This window comes from Larus michahellis, chromosome 14 (assembly GCF_964199755.1).
Source record: "Larus michahellis chromosome 14, bLarMic1.1, whole genome shotgun sequence".
NCBI lineage: Eukaryota > Metazoa > Chordata > Aves > Charadriiformes > Laridae > Larus > Larus michahellis.
In genome coordinates, this window is record NC_133909.1 from 6,459,459 (window position 1) to 6,479,534 (window position 20,076).

The 20,076-nt window shown below is 55.0% G+C and overlaps 2 protein-coding genes across 8 annotated transcripts in view; one reads left to right on the forward strand and one right to left on the reverse strand.

The window, feature by feature from the left end:
* PRPSAP1 (phosphoribosyl pyrophosphate synthetase associated protein 1) overlaps nt 1-9,543 on the forward strand; it is a 29,623-nt gene extending 20,080 nt beyond the window's left edge. For 6 of the 7 annotated variants that reach the window (XM_074607202.1, XM_074607205.1, XM_074607203.1 and 3 more), the window contains 3 exons: nt 4,747-4,817; nt 5,571-5,717; nt 6,381-9,543. In XM_074607202.1, the coding sequence (XP_074463303.1) occupies nt 4,747-4,817; nt 5,571-5,717; nt 6,381-6,539 (377 nt within the window). In that variant the 3' untranslated portion in view covers nt 6,540-9,543. Of the gene's footprint in view, nt 1-4,151; nt 4,249-4,746; nt 4,818-5,570; nt 5,718-6,380 lie in introns of all 7 variants that reach the window. The other variant, XR_012589849.1, reaches the window with a different exon arrangement.
* A 4,549-nt stretch (nt 9,544-14,092) lies between these two features.
* On the reverse strand, nt 14,093-18,817 carry UBALD2 (UBA like domain containing 2). Its single transcript, XM_074607208.1, has 3 exons — nt 18,600-18,817; nt 17,918-17,980; nt 14,093-15,333 (listed from the first exon to the last, which is right to left on the reverse strand). Exons 1-3 carry the CDS (start codon nt 18,717-18,719, stop codon nt 15,013-15,015), a joined length of 504 nt encoding a protein of 167 aa, XP_074463309.1. The 5' UTR covers nt 18,720-18,817; the 3' UTR covers nt 14,093-15,012.
* Between the last annotated feature and the right edge of the window lie 1,259 nt (nt 18,818-20,076).

The following is a 20,076-nucleotide window of genomic DNA, read 5'->3' on the forward strand; positions in this document are numbered from 1 at the left end:
TAAGGCACAAATGTAAAACAACGAAGCTGTGGCTTGGTAGCTGTCTGTCGGGGGTGAGATGTGGGGTTGATTATGGGGTGAGATTGTCCAGAACCCTCAGCAGAAAGTTGGTTTTCTTTCCAGTTTTCTAATCTTAATAGATCCCTGGTTTTGAGCGAGCTGGGCTGTGTTACTGGAGGTACAGAATACTGAGGTACTATCTGTCTAAAGCAGTCTGTGAGCTTCTAGTGCATCCTGGTTGTGTCACAGCCTCTGCCATGGATCCACGCTCTGCCAGACAGGTGAAAATGCAGCTAGGGTTAGGGATGGCAATGCTGTGAGTGTTTGTGCTTACCCTCTCATCTACGCCTCCTTTCTTGTCCGATTCAGTCATTTGAAGAGTGTCTTCCCGCCTCAAGTGGCACATCAAACAAAACCCTTCATCAGCTCTTCCTGCTGTGTGTACCATCACCGGCAATCCTGGTGGTGTACGGTCTGATGGCAGAGGGAAGCAGGGTTCAGCTATGTCCCTGTATTGTCCTTTGTGAAAGGTAGGACACACGCTACACACCCAGAGCTGTATGCTTCCTTACACCAAAACTGGCTGGAAAAACCTCCGGTTGTCAAAACAGAACCAGTCTGCACGTCCGCCTGGCTCAGCTGCCACAAACCTGGGTCTGGGCAGTCAGCAGTGGGGTGCTCCTGAGGAGTGGCTGAGACTAACCGTGGAGCACCCTGCTCTGGGCTACAACCAGGTCAGTGTGGAGCGTCCTATCCTTCCTCTCTACACTCTGCAGTTCCGGGTCCCTGGCATTTGTGTTACAGTCAGAAGAGAGGCGAAACCCATGTCTGGGAGCAGCCCCAGAGCCCTACAGCGATGACTTATGCTTTATGCCATTCTTCACGGGCTTCCTAGTGAATTGGCTGGGCTGCTGCGTCCTGGCATGCACCTCTTCTCCCTGTTCTAGTAGAGATCATGTGCCTTTAATTAACGAGTGTTATGCAGTGTAATGGCTTATTTATTGTCCTGAGAGCGTAGCCTGATGTGATACTCGGATTTGGTGGCATATGGGGCCATAACAGAAAAATGCCAAAGGTGCTTCCAATTGCTTTTCTTAAAGTGCTGTGCTAAAGTGGCAGCAAGAGCTCACGTCACTCAAAAACCAGAAATTGGAGCCTTTGAGGCAGGATGTCACTCCGAGGTTATTCCCTTTGATTGCGTGCTCTTTGTCTTTCAAAGCTTGCAGCTGGCTTGAGGCTGTGCTTTAACAAATGCAAGTGGACTCTTTGCATGTTTCCTCCTCCTTGAGAAAAGCAGTGGAGCACCATCTGTTAAATCATTTCAGTGGCTTTGAAATTCACTACTTTATACAGATAGCTAATGGCCTGCTTCAAACCCAGAGCCCAGCAAACTGCCGTGAAGGAAGGGAGTTTGGGTGAAAAACTGGAGTGACCATAGGTCTGTTCCTACTTCCCTACGCCCATCTCTTTCCCGTGTTTAGGCTGGGCACCGGGACGTTATCTGTCCTTCCAGGTTTATCTCTTCACAAAACAATTCGTTCCTGAGCAGCCTTTTGATCATAGACTCTGTTGTAAATGCAGCATTATTTTACTTGGTGATTATCGCTTTCACGCACGCTGTCAGCTCCAAGTAGAATTTGGTATAGCATTCCTTAACCCGTTTTTGACCGCTTAATTAAGGCAACAGGTTTATGCACCTGGGCACGCTGTTTCTTTGTGCCAGTGATCATCTCCCCTTTAACGCGTGGTACTTTGGCCCATATTACTCATATCAAAATGAAAGTGCAGGTTAGAGTTTGGCTGATTAACTTATTTCCTCACCACCCCTCAATGTTCTTTGATATTCTTGTTTTATAAAAATAGTGGTTGTTTTTTCGTTCTCTTGTCTTTATTTTTTTTCCCCCTAAAAGCTACAGATACCACAAGCGTCTTTTCTTACTCTCCAGGAAAAAAACCAACTCTTTTAATATAAACTCGTACATTAAGCCAAAGGGTTATGCCAGGCAGGAGTACAGCTTACAACTTCTGTTGCCCTCTTTTGTCCACATAAAAATAGAGGTTTTGTGTCTGAGAGAAAAATGTTCTCTATTATTTGAAACTTTTTTCAAGTCACCTTCTTGTAGCAGTTCTGACTTGTGCATCGTGGTATGTCCAAAGATTTTGAAGAAACTGGCCACAATAACCCTTGCGTAAGCTCTCACCATGTTGGAGCAATCAAAGTTCTCTTGCAATTTGATGTGGTTGTGGGTAGATCTTTGGCTTGCAATTTTTTTTCTTTTCTTTGCAGAGAAAATTGAACAAGAAAAAGGGAGAACATCTCTTTAGGATCCGGGTAGGTCGACGTGTTGCCTACCATACTTTAAAAATAAAGTAAAAATGGAATGCAGCATTTAAAAACGGACAAGAGATGCGAAGCACTGCTAATGTTGCTAGCTGCTGTCTTAGCCTTTGAGCATAGTAAGGAATGTGCCTGCTTCCCTTATGGAGTGGGAGGATGCTGATTTGCTGAAACTTCATATGTTTATCAGTAGAACAGTGCTGAATTTCAGCTCCCTCAGGTCTTAGAAAAGTGTTTTCCCTATCCTGGCTGTTGTAAACAGAAATGGTACTCGTCTGTGGATGCACATGAAGGATGGGTTGGCAGCCAGATGTAATCCTTTTGGAATTTCACAGCTCCCACCAGGACTTTTGTCACTGTCCAAACTAGATAATAAACTAATAACTAATCTAAGCAGGTATGTAGTGCCTGTAATTGAAATTTATGGTCTACTTATCTCTTGTGACGATTAATCCTGGTTCATTACAAGTACTCTTCCTTCTCGTAAGAATATTTTCCTTTCAGGATTTAGGCATGACTTTGCATTTGATAGGAGTGTCAGAAATAACAATGCAAGGGAGGCTGGGGAATCTGTGCTCCAAAGAGCAATTAACTCTTTAAGTCCAAGGTAGCTGTGACTTTAGCTGCAAAACCTAGCAGTGAGTAATGTAACTTTGGTCAAAACAAAACTACTGAACACCTTTTATACAATTTTGGTAGGCTTACAGAAAACCAGTTTGTGAGGTAGGTCGTGCATATGAAGAAGAGCACTACAGGTGAATCTTTGGAGCTGTGGTCCTTATAATTGTTTTCATCGCATCCCTCGGTCTGACTCACTCAGCCAGCTGTGCTGGCACTCTGAGCATTCCCAGGCACTGATGAGTTGTGGGAATAGTACTGGATCAGCCTGCTGTGCAGGATGGGGAGTTTCATGGAGGACTTTGTTGACCCAGGAGGGCAGAAATCAATGTTTAGACAGGCTTTTTGATGGGCAGTGGCTTGTGTTCTCATGCTGCTCAGGTATTATATGGAAGTAGGTTATCTTAAAGAAGAAAAATCTTGCTATCTAGGGCCTCCAAAACTCCTCGGCACGTGAAAAGCCTCTGTGGCCAGAATCCTGGCAAGCCTTGAGCTTATGAAGAGGAGAGGTACAAAGTGCCTTGGTAGGACGCTTCTATGTTCTCTACAGGGAGTGTAGCAAATCTGGGAGGGGTGGAAGTGGGCCAGGTAAGCGTTACAAATGCTGGATGTTCGTCTTTCCTTCAGTGGTTAGACCAGCCCAGATATCACCTATCACATGCATGCCCACCACTGTGTCCTTTCATGCTGGGGTTTTTTGTACTGCGTTCTCTGTATAAACCAGCACCCTCTGGCAAGTAAGAGGTTTGGCTTCTGCACAGCTAGTCCCTGGCTAGTGTCAGAGGCTGAGTGCCGTTCAGTGTGAGTCTGAAGACTGTGTTACGTATGGACACTCTCAGTGCATCTTAGTTCATAACTTTGTTATTTTTCACACTGCTGCTGAAAGCTTTTCGGGATAAGGGATAAAGCCTGTTAAATGTGTAGTTTTTGCAAGAGCCATGTCAGGGCACAAGTAGAGCCGGGAGGGAGTGGAGCCTTATTTCCTAGTTCATCTCTTCACCAGGTGTCAGATAGCACAGCTCATCAATGTGTACTTTTTCTCTCAGTTGCTGCTTGCACTGAGTTTGTAGAACTGAGTTTGAACTGGATTTTTGTCTTGCTCTTTTGGTTAAAACACTAAAAAAAAAAATAAAAATAAAAAAATCAGCAAACTTTTGCTTCTGCAAGCTTCCTTAAGCGTTCTTTTCCTGAACAGGTACTCTTAAGGTCCTTACGCCCTCTGAAAGAGCCTTGTGTGTTTGGTGGTATGAGAGAAAGCAAGCAAGCTGCAGTGCGAGTCTCAGATCTTTCAGGTGAATTAGTGAGTCCAACAGGTGAAAAACTGCAGCTTGTAAAGCATGTGCCCTTTGAGAGGAGTTGCTCGGAGAAGCCCATTTGTTGTTCCCAATCGTGAGATACCCCCTTTTTTTTTTTTTTCAAGTCCTGTTCTAGAGCGCAAAGAATGTCACTGGCATGTCCCGTAAACTATGTGCTGCTTTGTAGTTCTCCTTGCACAGGGGTCTGTGAAGATATTTGGATTTGCTTACTGTCTTGGAGGTCAGTACGAGGTCCCCACAGAAACTGAGAGCTTCATCTTTAGGCAGCACTGCTATTCATTTAAGGAGGAAAATGATGGTTAAACCAGTGGTTACCCACTTAGGTGGGTGTCAGGATAATGTAAAGCACATGTCTGTATCTGTGGCAATATAAGATGTAGTTAAGGGCTGAGCCTCTTGTGTGGCAGAGCTGTTGCGGTTTGACTCAAGGCTAACTGACCTGGGTTTTGTTTTGTTTTTTTTCTTCTTCTTTAGTGATGATGGCCAAGGAGAAACCGCCAATAACTGTGGTTGGAGATGTTGGAGGAAGAATTGCCATCATCGTGGTACGAGTGTGATGGAGAAAGGAGGGTGGGGGGTGGCTTCCTCCCAGCACCTCCTCTTGCGCTGCTTTATCCCAGAGGGTAGGAGGCACTGCTGGTGTAGGGTGGGAGCGTGATTGTTGCCACTGTTTTCTCCAGTTCTTCTGGTGACTTTGGTTATTTCAGCTTTCTGCTGAAAACCCTTTGTACTTGACCACTTTAAGCCCTGAATCCCTTGAATCTACAAATGTCAGGTATCTACAAATACCCAACAAATCCAGGACATGCACAGAAATCTCCTGAAGTGTTTAAAAAAAAAAAAAAAAAAAAAAAACAAAAAAAAACAAACAAAAAAAAAACCCTCCAAAAACCAACAAACAACCCAACCACCCAAACAAAAAAAACTTGCTGAGCTTCTCAGACTTGCTGTGCCACACTGCAGCGTAAGTCATCAACATGCAGCTACTATCACCATGAAAAAAAGTACCTTGCTGAAGATAAACTCTGTGTGTGTGCACATGCAGGGACTGATTTATTTCCAAGCCACAATATTTGTCTTGCACACTAGTGAAAGGGTCCATAAACTAGGGAAATGGTGTTCACAGATTTAAATTGTGCACGTGTCTGTCCTGGCATCTCAACAGCAGCTGAACTAGCCAGGGATTATTTTTTTTGGGGCTGTGTGCATGGCCAAACCTGCAGTACCTTGCAGATCCACTCCTGCCCTTGCAGGCACGGTAAACTTCTAGTTTTGATGCTATTTCTGTTTCTTTTCAGGATGACATCATCGATGATGTGGAAAGCTTTGTAGCTGCTGCAGAGATCCTGAAAGAGCGCGGAGCCTACAAGATTTTTGTGATGGCTACTCATGGGCTCCTGTCAGCAGATGCTCCCCGTCTCATAGAGGAATCCTCCATTGATGAGGTGCGTCCGCTTTCTGGGCTGCGGAGGAAGGGCTGACTCTGGTGGCTGGGTTGATTTAAGGCACCAAAACCCACAAACTGATGTTCTTCCCCTGCCACATAGCTCATATCTGAAATGATCGGTTTCATCAGATGCTTTCGATTAGCTGGTTCTTCATCTGGGGAGGAAAAAAAAAGTGTGTGTGATTAATACTTGTTCAGATCAGATCTGCTTCTCTGTGTATGTTTTCTGCCTAATGCACAGATATTAGTCATTCCTGCCTGGTCACTTCCCTTACTGCAGCTGGGTGCATGTGACCGCTTTCTCACTGTACAGGCTTCTACCTGGCCCTCTCCCCGGGCTGATGATGGGCTGTTGGCTACATTAAGAGGATAAGATTTCAAACCTCGCCCTTAGTAACAAACATGTCAGATCCTGCGATCTAAATGGACCCGTCATCCTGTGTGGAGGTGGCTGTTGTAGAGTGCTGGTTGTGCTGGTCCCCTCAACAGATTGACTGTTGTGTAGGGGAGACCATTTATTTTAATCTTTTTTTCTAACACACAAGGATGTCTTCCCCTGAGCTGTGAAATAGCAGGTACACACCACTCGTGGAGTTAATCTCGGGTAGCTGTTGAGTGACAGCGTAGCAGCGGCACAACTAATGGTCTTTTCTTTCCGTAGGTGGTAGTAACCAACACCGTTCCTCACGAGGTACAGAAGCTGCAGTGCCCCAAGATAAAGACTGTGGATATCAGTTTGATTCTTTCTGAAGCCATCCGACGAATCCACAACGGCGAGTCCATGGCCTATCTCTTTCGCAACATCACTGTTGATGACTAGACCTGACTTCCACAAGAGAAGGAAATGTGCATGAAAAGGCAATACCATAAACTATAGGCATAACACAACTGTTTGTTCTTGTAGAAGCGTGAAGGTTTTCAGGGTCTTGAGCCATGAGATCTAATGGGGAAAAAATCAACCTGACCAGCACTTTACAGGTGTATAGAAGAGGCCACTGGCGATGGGGAGGATTGCATCTTAATTGAGAGATGGAGAAATGAGGCGGTGTGGTGTTGAATTTTTAAGTTTCTTTAATTGTTATTCGGGATTTTTTGTTTGTTTTTTTTATTAGTGTGTTATCCCTTGCCTTGTGGGGGGGGAGAAGAAAAGCAAAAAAGAAGTAGCTGTCAGCTTATGAGAAGGGAATAGTGAGTGCTCATTGCTGTGTGTGGGCAGCAAAAGGAGACAGCCTTTGGGTTTCTGTTTCTGAATGTGACTTGCTTGAGAGCACAGAAGGAAGCGCTTCGTTCATGCAGCTGGGCTGAACTGCTTGCTGCTGGCAGAGCTAGCTGAGCAGCAGAGCAGCTCCTTGCCAATTGAGTGGCCTCTCATCTCTTGCATAGCATAGGAAGGACTTTCATCAAAACTAAGTTAGCGGAACATCCAGAAAGGGCAGTTTAGGGCAACCCATTCATAGGGCTACTCGCATCCTTGTGTCAGGGCGCTGGGAACAAGCTCACATGTGTCTCCCAGCAGGACAACGGATGGTAGTTAATGTGCTGGTCTTTTCATTTTGCCAGTCTTGGATCATTATTGTTCTTCAGTGGCAAGTAACAGGTCTAGGTCCTCACTTGAACACTTGTCTGCAGTGCAAAACCAGGCGCGACTTCTGGAAGTGCCTGGGGCTGATGAGTTGTGGCAATCTCATAGGGAAAGGGAGCTGGAACAATCTCTGCCTCTAATGCAGCTGTGCTCTCCAAAACACTAACACTGAACCTGCAATAAAAAGCATAGGACTTCTCATTTTTGGTGCTTTCTGTGAACCCTGTGCCCTCTGAACAGCTGCTGTGTCTGTACTGTAGGACTGTTGCTGTAACCATGCACACTTGGCAGCTTGCAGCCTTCTTCCATGGGGAAGTAGGACTTGCTGCTTGCTCCTTTTTTGAGTGACGCTAATCCTTGGCTGGAGGGGATGCTTGAGAAAGCAGCACAAGGTGCTTGTGAGGGGCTGTGTCTCCAGGATGATAGAAGAATAAATTCTCAAACTGTGATCTTCCCCCTTGATGAGGCAGGCAAACACACTCCGGTAAAACCTATACCACTTTCTAAGCCTGCTGGTGGGATAACGAATCCTGCTGGAGGCAGTTGCTTCAGAAGAGCGCTGCTGATGATGGGCTGTCTCTAGCAGGCAGCTGTTTGGTTTTGCTTATCCTTCAACTTCTGCCTACGTCCTTCTCTTCCACTCCAGCATCTAAGATGTGGATGGTGCCAAGGGGCAGGCAGTGACGCTGTGAGCAGGACAAGCTTTGAACACCAGGCAGACAAGCGTGCCTTGGCTTGGGGGAGTTTGTCTTGCAGAACAGCATCCTGTCTTGTAGCCAGTGAGGGTGCATGAAAGCTCAGAGTGGTTTGGTCTTCTCCAGTATCCGGCACAGATTAACCCTCCAAGCCAAATCCCACAAAGGGTGTGCAGGGCTGGATGAGGTCTTAAGGCTGCTGATGGCTTTCCATCCGTAGAGGTGTCCTTTCCAATCCCTGGAGGTGTTCAGGGCCAGGCTGGATGGGGCTTTGAGAAACCTGGTCTAGTGGGAGGTGTCCTTGGTTGGAACTAGATGATTTTCAAGGTCCCTTCCAACTCTAACCATTCTATGGGGTTTTTTGTGCATTTTCAAAATACTACCAACAAACCACAGCTGTAATTTGTAACCACCACGTGGCTCCTCGGCCCGGTGCTGTAACACACTACTGTGCTGTAAGTATTACTGAATGGATTGACTGAAGTGTGTGAAGTCCTTGCAGATGCCTGTTAGCTGCCTTGTTCTGAGCCAGTACCACACCATGCTCTTCATACTGGAAGCCAGTGTTAAAAATCTGAGTAGTATTGCTCTTCTCTCCCCTTCAAACTGCTTGTCAGACCGGCCAGAAGCAAGGTCAGGGCTTCTTGAGTGCTGTTGCCCTGTTCAGGCTTGCTTTTACTGGGCTGTATTTGTGTAGAAACCATGGAACCACGGCACCAGTGAGCAGAGAGTTGTGCTGGTGTCCCCTGGGTCGTGCTCGGGACCACAGCCTGAGTTATCCTTCTTGTACCTGATTGTAAGCCAAAAGCAGTTGGCTAAACTGAAGCCAGGAGATGTTCCTGTCTCAGCATGCTTAACTGCTTTAGGAAAACTGGTATCCTGTATTCAGGGGGCCCCCAAAGGTCACGGGGAGATGGTGGGTTGAGGCCGGTGTACACTAGGACACAGCGCCTGCCTTACATGGCCTGCTTTGGACCTAGGCTGCCGTCACATCAGCATCAAATCTGGTCTCTCATTTTGCCTTCTGCCCTGAGATTCACCCCTTGCTGTTGCTGTACCACTGTGCTGATGTGGCCAAGTGCCATTTTAGGGGTCTTGGAGCTTTTCCTGCCAGTTCGTGAGTGCTGTCTAGAAAGTTTGAGCAGTCCCGGGGTGTAGCTGTAGAGCTCCTGAGCCGGCAGCTCTGCTAGTTCTGGAGTTAAGGCTTAGGATCCCTTTTATAAAAGGGTTAGCTTCTTGCCTCAGTGCATCTTGTTCTCATCTCTTAATCTCTCTACTCCCTCTTTGAACTCAATCCTCCCAGCTTGGAAAAGATAAATATACACACACAGAGCAGATCTATGTGCTTTTGTTTTAATGCCTGAAAACGGATCTCTTGTGTCTTTTCAAAGTGCAAGGTGTCTGTTCTGTTTCCTGTTTACCCACTCTCTTGGAAATTGTCTTGGAGTGCCTCGCCGCAGGAGGGAGATGTCAGTGCTCTGACTGTGGGATGGTCGGACTTGGAGTGTTATAAGGGAAAAGAAGTTCTTGTTGATTCTTTTTGTAAACGCTTGTCTGATGTATCACTCGGGTTCAAAGACTTTCCCAGTGTTTGAGCGCTTCCTAGGGTTGTCTGGAAGCACATGCTTTATCTGCATTTCTTCTTCCCTGCTTATACGGCGCTCTGCTTTGGAGCAAGATGCTAGAAAGCCATGTGTTGATGCTGTTAGCAGCAGCCTTCCACCATTTCCACGTCTAAGGGAGAGGGCAAAATCTGTCATGCTTTTCAATACCTCAAAAAAAAAAAAAAATAATAAATTGGGGTGCTTCCTTGGGACTGGTCTCCTCCTGGATAGTTTCATCCCGGCCCATGCTGTGTGACCAGCAGGTATTGTCTCTACGCAGGGCTCAACCCTCCTTTGCAGGGACACTCAGCCTGGGAGGGAGCTGCCTCTCCCTGGGCACAGGCTGCGCTGGTGCATTTTAGGTGTTAAGGTGGAAAAGGCAGCAGGGAAACTTGGCATCTCCCATCCCCATGGATAACTTCATCCCAAGGACCGACAGGGACTGGGGCTGGGGTGTCACCTAGCAATGGGAGATGCTGCGTTGTCCCCTGTCATCAATCCCCACCACTGGTTTGATCCCTCTGTTGCGAGGAGGAGGAAGGCTGCTGACTGCCCATCTCGCTTCCTGCCAGGCAGAAAGGTTCCTGTCCCCTTCAGGTCCCTCTGTGGGTTTGGGCAGGGCAGTAGCGGTGGCCCAGCTCAGCCTGTCCCAGCTGCTGGATGTCGCCATTGCAATGATCGAGGTTGGGGCTGTCAACTTCATGGCGCTGCGCAACCTGCTGCAGGCCGTGCTTGGGCACCTGGGCCTGCACGGCCTACCTGCATGAGCGGGGGCACAGCCTGACCCCCTGCCTGGGGGGGGCCAGCGTACCAAGGCACCCTCTGTCCTGGAGAAGAAGGGGGACAGGGCCCAGGGCAGCAGCCCCAAGAGCCAGGGGAATGGCTGCCTGGGAAGGACCTGCTGCAGGAGACCACAAGCAGCCCCAAGCTCATCTCCATGGCCAGCGCCACCACCATGGGGATGCAGACAGTGTCCTCTGGCATCAAGACCAGCACCCTGGGGACACAGCCAGGGTCCCCTGGCACCAAAACCACCCCCCAGGGATACAGGCGGGATCCCTTGGCATGTCCTCTTCACAAGAGCTGGCAGTGTCCCCATGCTCCAGTAGTGCTGCTGGCCACTGTGTGGGGACAGTGGAGTCTCTCTGCCAGATCGGGCAGCTTGGCCACCTGAAGGAGCAGGTAGCCCAGCTGGAAGCCACTAAGTTGGACAACGTGGAGCTGGAGAAGCTCTATTTGCTCTTTCCAGAGGGAGGTGGGCAGCCCTGAGGGGGGTGCTTGGTGTGGGGATACGCTGGGGTGGGGGCTCATCATGCTCAGAGCCTGGCCCCAAGGATGAGACTTCCTCACTGCCAGCATGTCCCCTTGGACCGTGTCCCTCCAGATGAGGAGAGCATCACCATCTGGGGTCGGGCGTCCTCCCTGCAGGGCCTGGCCAGCGAGCTGCAGGCTGAGAAGGAGAAAGTGAGCTGGTGGCAGTCCCTGAGGGGGCTGCAGGGATGCCAGGGGGGTTTGGGCAGGGAGAGGGGCAGCTGAAAGGCCCCTGTGCTGGGACGAGACAGGGGCTGAGTGCCCTGACTCTGCCACCACCGCCACTCCCAGATCAGGCAATGAGGATGCCCTTGGAAAGCCAGGGGCTAAGCCTGCGCGTGCCCCTGTCTCGCTGGCCAGGTCCATGCTGCAGGAGATGGAGCAGGAGGTGATGGAGCTGAAGGAGCTGGAGAGGACCAAGGCCACGCTGACGCAGTTGGTGACCAAGACAGCCGATGCAGGTGAGGTCTGGGGGGAGCGCTCCCACCGCCCACCAGCTCGGTGGGGTGGTCCTGGTGGGGTTCCCAGCCACATCCCCTGGCTGGACGAGGCCATGGAGCCTCCACAGCACCTGGGCTTGTTGGCTGCATCCATCCCATCTCATCCTCCCAAGGCAGCAGACCAAGGCAGGATCCCTCCCCTCGGAGGTCCCCCCTCCCAGCCGTACCCCCTGGGGACAACGATGTCCCATCCCGGGGCGGCTGGCTGAGGGCGTGCACCCATCCACAGCTGGACCGCCTGGAGCTGGGGGCTTTCCTGCAGGAGCAGAGCAAGAGGATCCTGGGGCAGCTCCAGGAAGAGGCTGATGGTGCGGCTGGGATTAAGGAGTGAGTGCGATGGGGACAGTGGTGGCTTTGGGGACAGTGCTCACCCCAGTCCCTCTGGCTATCCTGGACGGTGCCCACATGGTACCCTGGCACGGGACCAATTTAGCCAGCGAACCCTGTGGATGCTGGTGAAGCAGCTGTGCCTTCTCTCTCCAGCAGCAGCTTCCCGACATTAGCGGAGGCACAAGGAGGGGACACCTGCGGGATGGAGCCCTCCCCACCTGAAACTGGGGTGTGGGTGCAAAGGCTTTCTGTGGCGAGGGCCAGGGATGGCAGTTTGTCCCCCCCGGGCAGGGGTGCGACATGCGGCGCCACGGAGCTGGGTTGTGACCTGCCCTCCTGGCAAGGCGCTGGGATGTAATTAGCGCTGACGAAGTGATGAAACCGGTGCAAGGGCCGGTTCAGATAGCAGGCGTGGGCGCCTGCGCCCTTTGGCCCACGTCTCGGCCTGCCATGGGCAGCTGCCGGGTTTCGGAGGTGCCACTGGGGCCAAGGTGAGCATGTCCTGGTCCTTGGGGCAGCTGTGACAAAGCTCAGCCTAAAATCCATGGGAATCTTGCATTCCCCAGGCCCAGCGTTAGCTCCCAGGCAGGGAGCATCCCACCCCAGCAAGAGGTACAAGAAACCCCTTCTTTTGTCCTTGCCAGTGTCCCCAGTTCCCATGGGACTGGGGTGCTGTGGGTGCCCGTGGGAGCAGTGGTGGGGTTTGGGCGCTCCCCTCTGCAGATTCTCTGGTGTCTAATACAAGGTGGAGCTTTTTCCCAGGTGGGAGCCCCCAAGCAGCCGCTCTACCCCATCGTACCCCCCCTTATTCTGTAACCAGCCAGTGGGTTGGGACCGTGGTGGGGTTAAACCAGGCTCCAAACCCCACGGTTCCCTCTGCAAACGCTGTAACTCGCCACAGCCAAGTGCCCAGCACCTTGCTGCTGCCTGTGTGCGGGCAGGGCAGTGTCCCCCCCCAGGAGCCCACCCAGCCCTCTCCTCCCCACTCCAGCCTGCTGCTGACCCATGTCTGCAACCTGTCCTGTGACTGGCCTCTGGACGTGGGGGTGCCTGGCCCTGAGTAGCACCTGGCACCGTGGGGGGAGATGGGTGCTGGTGGTGCCCTGCTGGGCTGGGCACAGGGGTTTGGGTGTCTGCTGGGGGGGTGCGACCCTGCCAAGCCCCCCCCCGCAGCCCTGCCCAGCTCCCTCTGGGGGGCAGGAGGGTGCCATGGGCTACAAGCCCATGGGTTTCAGGGCGCTGCCCTGAGCCAGAGTAGGTTGTTTGTCCTCTGTCACTCATTCATGGCTCTTGCCCTCCCCAGGCACACCGTGGCCACCCTGTCCCTGCTGCCCCTGCCTGCCCCCAACAGCCTCAAGCCGGAGCACAACCAGCAGGAGAGCCACGGGTAGGGGACACGGGGACCCTTCCCTGCCCCCTGGGGTGCAGGGTGGCCTGGCCCCAGCAGGGGAGAGCTTTTCCCCTCGTGGGGGTGGAGGGGTGTGGGGGGGCCTGGGCGGGGTGTGGGGGGGCCTGGGCAGGGTGGGGGGGGCAGAGATGTGCTGCGGAGGGTCGGCTGTTCTTGCTCCACCACTGTGGGGTTTTACAGCCCCTTCCCCCCCCCCGCCAAGCTGCACCATCTGGCCCAAGTCTCTGTCACAAGGGTGCTGAAGCCACATGTGATGAGTTGTGTCTGATCTCAGCATGACTTTGGGCTTAGGGGGTTCAGACGCCTCCTGTGGAAAAAAAATTGCCGAAATTAAGCTCTACACCTGGAACAGCCCAGCTCCTGCCTCCTGGTGTCCTCTACATGGGATACAGGGACCGGCCATCCCCAAGGTAGGGATGATGAAGGTAGGAAAAAGGCAGGGGCAGCTGAGGCTGGGAGGGTGATGCTCAACGTCTAGGGAGGTCCGTGCCTCAGTTTCCCCAGGGTGAGCTGCGTGCAGGAGTGTGTCCTGGGCATGCTGAATTTGGCCCTGTGGCTCAGCCAGCCTGCTCTCTGCTTCCCAGTGCAACGTGACGGATCTGCTGGGGAAGGACGGCCGCATCCGCAGGGACCAACTGGGCGAGCAGCTGCCTGGGCTCGCGCAAAAGGAAGGTACAGCCGGGGCAGGCTGGGGGAGAGGATCCCATGGGTGTGATGGGGATAACGGGGATGGCAGGGCACCCGTGGGGTGACAGCTTTTCCCCCACCCATGTCTCCCCCTTGGTCCCGCTGGTCCCTCCTGCCTGACCTGGAGGCTGCCGTGGGGCCACCCCAGCCCCGGGTAGCCCAAAGCAGCACCGCACAAGCCAGGCTGGTCCAACGGCCACCTCTGCCAGGCACCGGGGTCCCGTGGGACAGATCCAGCACCCGGGCGGCTGGGGATGGACAGCTGGTGTGAAAAAAGTGATTATTTTTTTTTAATTATTCAATTCATTATTATTATTTAATTCGTTATTATTTAATAAAAAACCTTCAACCTGTTTTTTGTTGTTTTTTTTTTTCTTTTTTTTGTTGTTTGTTTTTTTTTTTAAGCAAGATTGATTTGAAAACTAAAAAAAAAAAAAAAAAAAACCCAAAAACCCAGCTTTCCCCCCACCCCCCTCCCCGGGAAAGGGCCATAAATGGTGGTCACAGGGACAGGCCGGGCATCACCTTGACAAATCACAGCCCCCTTTCCCCCACCCCCCCCAGCCCTGGAGAGGTGCAGAGGGAGGACGGGGTGAGGGGGGGGGTCCGGGGGCTCTGTGCAAGAAGCTGAATTTCGGAAGGCAGAGGAGAGGCGCGCCTTGCTCTGGGAGCTGCCACAAGTGTCCAGGAAATCGAGCTGGGGGGGGGCACCTGCAGCTCCGTGGCCATGATCCAGGGTGCCAACAGCTGCCTCCATCCATTTATTTTTCATTCCCCCCCCCCCCCCCCCCACTTCCTTCTCCTGCTCTGCTGCAGGGGTGGTGGGGGGTGGGGGTAGGGGGGACACATAGGGGGAAAATCCCCCCCACCTGGCAGCGCCTCTGTGCTGCTGCTTCCTTCTCTCTGGATTTATATACATTAGATATATTTATATATTATAGTTATATATTTAAAAAAAAAAAAAAAATAAAATGGGGGGAGAAAAGACCAGCTAGAGGCTCTCATGGGCCGGTGCCCTCCCCAGCAGTGTATCCACCCCCCCCTGTAAAAATAATAATAAAACCTAGAAAATTATTCCAGTGCGTTTCTGGGGGAGCCCCCGCTCCCAACGCCCTGGCCCGGCCCCCCCCCCTCCTTGTTCTCCCCCACCCCACCCCCCCCTCCACCAACCCAGTCTTATCTCTGGCCATCCATGGTGGCCATGGCTTTCTGTGGGGGGGCAGCAGGCGGGGGGGCGGGGGGCCAAGCAGGCTGCGGGTGGTGCAGGTGGTGGTGGAGGCCGTGGGCGGTGGGCGAGGAGGGGGGCAGCCAGGCGGGCTGGTGGCTGGGGGGCGAGGAAGCCCAGAAGGGACTGAAGCTGCCCGGGGGGGAGCAGGCCATGGAGGTGATGGGGCTGTTGCTGCTCTGCAGGCTCTCGGAGGTCCGCAGCTTGGAGAACATGGCCAGAGCGTCCGGGAAGTTGGGCGGCGTGGCCGGCGTGTTGCTGGGGGTGCACATCTGCGGGGGAGAGGAGAAGGTGGGCGTCAGATCCGTCATGGATGCTTTCGGGGGTCCCAAGCTGCCTGCAAGAGCTGGACCCGTCACCGTGGATCCTGACTGCACCCCACACCTGGGACCCCCAGCCCCAGGGGATACTTGGAACCCAGGTCCGGCTGGCACTGGGGTCCCCCAAAGGTGTGGGGGCTGCATGGGGAGGGTCTCCAGCCCAGCCAGGGCTGGGTTTGACCCATCCAGCCTGGTCCCCAGGGTGAGACGGTCTTGCAGGGGGTCACCTTTCCTACTGCTGGACCTGTCGAGCAAAACTGGGTACGTGCACAGGAAAGGGGTACGGGGTGTGTGGGCAGGGGGATGCACAGGCACGGAAGAGGTGCCTGCATGGAGGGGGCTTCACCCCTCTGGATTAAATCTGCCCCGAATCTCTGTTGCCTTTATGGAGCTGCGGCTCCCGTTGGAGGCCGGGGCACAGCCGAGCAGTGCCGAGGGGCCAGGGCAGCACCTGCTGCCTTCAGCGATGGGGAATGGGGGAGACGCTGCTGAGGGGGAATGTCTGCTGCGTTCTCCCCCTTCCTGGGGCTTATCCTGGGATTTGCCCCTGGTTCGGCAGCCCCAGCACACGCAAAGCCCTGAATCCCTCTTGCGGGCTCCTCCTCATCCCTGTCCCAGCCATCCTTGGTGACCACCGGCATCAGAGGAGCAGCTGGGCGCGCTGCAGGTGCTCCCCCCTCTCCCCCTCCATGGCCAGACCCCTTCGAAGACAGAGCTCTCCCCAAAGTGATGGTAAACCAGCTTTCCCTCCCCCCCCCAAAAAAAAAACAGCCTATAAGTTTGGCAGTATCTGAAAAGATACTTGTTGCAAAAACTAAGAAACCCAAGAAAGCTTCACTGACTGTGTTTTGAAAAAAACAAACAACAACGTGGCCACACACAGACACACACACACGTGCCAACCGCCAGCCCTGGACTGAGGTTGGACACGATGCTGGAGTGGGGGGGGGGGACGTGGCTCCCAGCTTCTGGGGTAGAGTTTGCTGGATTAATTAAAGAAAAAAAAAATTTAAAAGAGAAATATGAAAATTGTGGTGTAATTACTGCCTTCCTCCTCTGACACGTTTTTGTGCAGGAGCTGCTTGGCTGTCGGAGGGTTGATGCCAGCAACCGAGACACCAAACAGCTCCGGTGAGTCCCTTCCCCGTGGCCCGGACCCCCTGGGGGGGGTTTCACCGGGCACGGGGAACCCTCCCCTCGGCGGGGGCGAAGGCGACAAACCGCCCCACGCTGCGCTCGCAGCTTTGTTCTCCGCTGCTTGAAAAAGAAATAGAAACCGCCACCGTAAAAACCCCTCGCCCCGAGCCGCGCGGGGCATTTTAAGCTGCAGAAATCAGGATGCTGGGGTGGGGGGGAGGGGGGGGCGAGGGGGGAAATAGCAACCAAAAAATGCCAAAAATGCGAGGTGGGAATATTTGGTGAGAGGGTAAAAGGTATTTTGTCACCACGTGGAGCACACGGTGTTGGGAATACACCGCGGGGAGGGGGGAGAGGAGCCATCCAGCCCCCGACCCTCCGCTGGGCGATGGGATGGCCACCGTGCCATCGGTGGGACGTGCGTCCTGCCTGCCCCCCATCGCAGCCACCCAGCGGGCATCGCCCCGACGAGGCTTTTGGGGTGAAAACACGGCAAGGCCTGAACGCGGCCGGCAGCTCCCGCTGGCTCTTCCGACCCTTCTCCCCAGCCCCGGGGAAAGAGGGTTTTCCCCCAGACCACCCTCCACGGGGCGGGCAGGAAACGAGCAGGGGGAGGAGGAGGAATTGACAGAAAAGGGGTTTAAGTGGGAGCCGGCCGGCAAAATGACTTTCTCCGAGAGAGAAAGCGCTTGCTGCCGGCAATGCCAGGCCGGCTGGAGGTTTCCTGACGGCAGGAGAAAAAGAGGGGAAAAAAAAAAATAAAATAAGGAAAACGGCTTAGCCCAGATCCACTCCTTCCCCGGCGCGCGGCACCGTTTAGTTCCTCACCAGGAAAAAAAAAAAAAAAAAAAAAAAAGAGAGAGAGGAAAAAAAAAACCCCAAAAAACACACCAAAAACCACCCCGGAGGGGAATAACTTCCTCCCCTCGGCCAAGGGGACGTGCCCTCGGCCAAGGTCAAGTGGAGTCTGGGGGAAGGGGGGAGCGGTGAGGGTCCCTGTGCTCCCCCCCCCCGGCCCCGTCCCGGGGAGCCCAACTTGCAGCGCGATGCTCGCAGAGACAAACTATTTCCTGGCAGACATTTTAGCTCGTGTTTACATTCGCCGGCTGCGTGTTCCTCCGGGCGCAGAGCAATATGGCTGGCAGGGGAGCTGACAGCCCCGCCACCCCCGGAGAGGGGGGGGGACACACACACACAACAGGCTGCGGACCCCCTGGGGGGGAGATCTGGGGGGGTCCTGAGCTGGGTGGTGGGTGTAGGTGGGGGGTTTGGGGTGGTTGGTAGGTGCTGGGAGGGGTGTGAGGGGGGGGGTTGGGGGATTGTGGGGGGGTGGGAAGGGGATTGCGGGGGGGTGTAGGGGTGCGGGGGGGTGGGGAGTGGGGGTGCGGGTCCCACTTACCATCTGGGGGGGATGGTGGCTGCTGGGGATGTTGGTCTCCTGGAAGAAGGCGCTCAGGGCCGTCTGTGGGGACAAGCTGTCAGCCCACCCCAGACAAAGGGGGAAGGAAAACACCCCCCCACACACACACACTCACCCCACAGCCCCCTGCTCGTCCCCCCTCCACCCGCCGCGGGACCCCCCCCTACGGGCGCCCCCCCCCACCCGCCAGGCTCAGGGCAGGGGGGGCCTAGTGCTGCCCTTCACCCGACCCACTCGGGATCGCTCCCACGCCCCCGTGGCGGGGGGTACAGCCCACCCCCCCCGCCTTGTTTACACGCCGCCGCCGCCACCCACCCACGGCCCCCCCGCTCGGGGTGTGTATGTGGAGGGCACCCCCCCCGGCGCCGGGCCGCAGCTCGGGTTACGGCCCGGTATAAATAGACCGGGGGAGGGGGGCTCAGAGCTGGTTCCCCCCACCCATTCCCGCGTGGGTGCTGGCGGGAGGGGGGAGGGGGGGGGGGGGGACACAGCGGCCGGGCCACGCGTGTCGGTGGGCCGCGGCCGGGCCGGCCTTCCCCCCCCCCCCCCCCCCCTTCCGCCCCGTGGTTCTGCGGGCCGGGGGGTGGTGGGGGCTCCCGGTTTGAAGGGTGGGGGTCCCGATTTTTGGCGGGGGGGTGGTGGTGGGGGGGCGGTTGCGTACCTCGAACTGCCAGTGGGCCGCCTGCAGCAGCTGCTTGGCCTGGTCGGCGGCGCACCCGGCCGCCAGCACGAACTGGTTGATCATCACCTGGTGCCGCAGCTCCTCCATGTTCACCGACATGGCGGGGAGGGGGGGTTGGCGGGGCGGGGCGGGGGGGGGGGATCCCCGCCGATCGCTGCCCGCCGCCCCGCACCGCGCCGACACCGGGGGGGCGGTGGGGGGGGCGGGGGGGGGGGGGGGCACGGGCGGGGGGTGCCGCGCGCGCACGCACGCACACACGCACACGCACACAGAGACACACACAGAGGGAAGCCCCGCCCCCGCGCCCTGATTGGCCGCCGCCGCGCCGCCCGCCCCGACGGGCGTTCGGTTCGAATCTTCCAGCTGCCCGGCCGCTCCGCCCCGCCCCGCCGCGCTCCCATTGGCCACCGCCTGTGTTTTGGCTGCAGGCCGCTCTCTTATTGGTCGTCGGGCCCCTGGGAAGGCGGCTCGGCCGCTGATTGGCTGCGCGGCGAGTTTTGGGGGTTTTTTTTGCGGGAGGTGCTGGTGACGTCACGTTCATTGAGGAGGTTCATTGAGAGGCGCGGGCGGGGGCTCCCCCCGCTCCCCGGGCGGGGCTCTGCCACCCTGCGGGCCCCGGGGCTGGGGGGGCCGCTCCAGGGGGGGTCTCCCCCCTTACCCCCCCGCCCCGGCAGGGCTCTAACTGCTGCCCCCCCCTTCACTTTCTCCCCCAGGCAGGGACCCCAGCTTGAGGCCGTGGGGCAAGAGGAGGGAGCCGGCCTGAGTTCACCCCTGTCCCCCCTCCCTGCTCCATAGGAAGCCTCGGCAGGAGGGACCCAGGGGCTCAGCCGGAGCTCCCAGGTTTGGCTTTTTGGGTTGTTTTATTCTGTAATATAGTATTTAAAATCCTGGTGACAATGAGCTTCAGCCACAACCAGCAAGGGCAAGCTCCCCCCCCGATGAGTGTGTCCCCACCGGGTTTGGGGACAAGTGCAACGCACGCCTGGAAGCGTTCAATCAAAAAGGAAAAAAGCGGCGTTTAAAACCCAACCAAATAAACCAGGGACTTCACAAATGGATGGTGCGAAAATAGACCGAGCTGACGAGAGCCATCAGAGGTTTGAATGTGGTGATGGTGACGAGGTGGCTGAGGGAGAGGCAGTAAAGAGGGGGAGGGATGGAGGCTTCGGAAGCGGGGTCTGTGGCTGGTTGCCCCCAGCAGCCGGTGTGCGAGGGCCTGCGTGGGACTTCGGCAAAGTCCCGATGGCCCCGTGGCAGTGGGGGTCTGGCCAGCCGGCTCAGCCCCCAGCGCAAGGTGGTCCCAGTGCGTGGTTTCCGCAGGCTGGGTGTCACGCTGGGGTGTTCAGGGGGGATCCCCCTCACCGGGATGCAGCGATGGGTACGGAGGCTTCTGCTTGCCCAGCTGAGATCTTGGCAGCTCCGTCCTCCTGGGGCAAAACCGGCCCTAAGGCAGGTG

Bases quoted from the DNA above. Each gene is read 5' to 3' on its own strand.
- UBALD2 (XM_074607208.1), bottom strand. From the start codon at position 18,719: ATGTCGGTGAACATGGAGGAGCTGCGGCACCAGGTGATGATCAACCAG. The intron at 17,981-18,599 runs GTACGCAACCGC...TTGTCCCCACAG, and splicing joins CGGCCCACTGGCAGTTCGAG to ACGGCCCTGAGCGCCTTCTT. The intron at 15,334-17,917 runs GTAAGTGGGACC...TCTCCCCCGCAG, and splicing joins GCCACCATCCCCCCCAGATG to ATGTGCACCCCCAGCAACAC.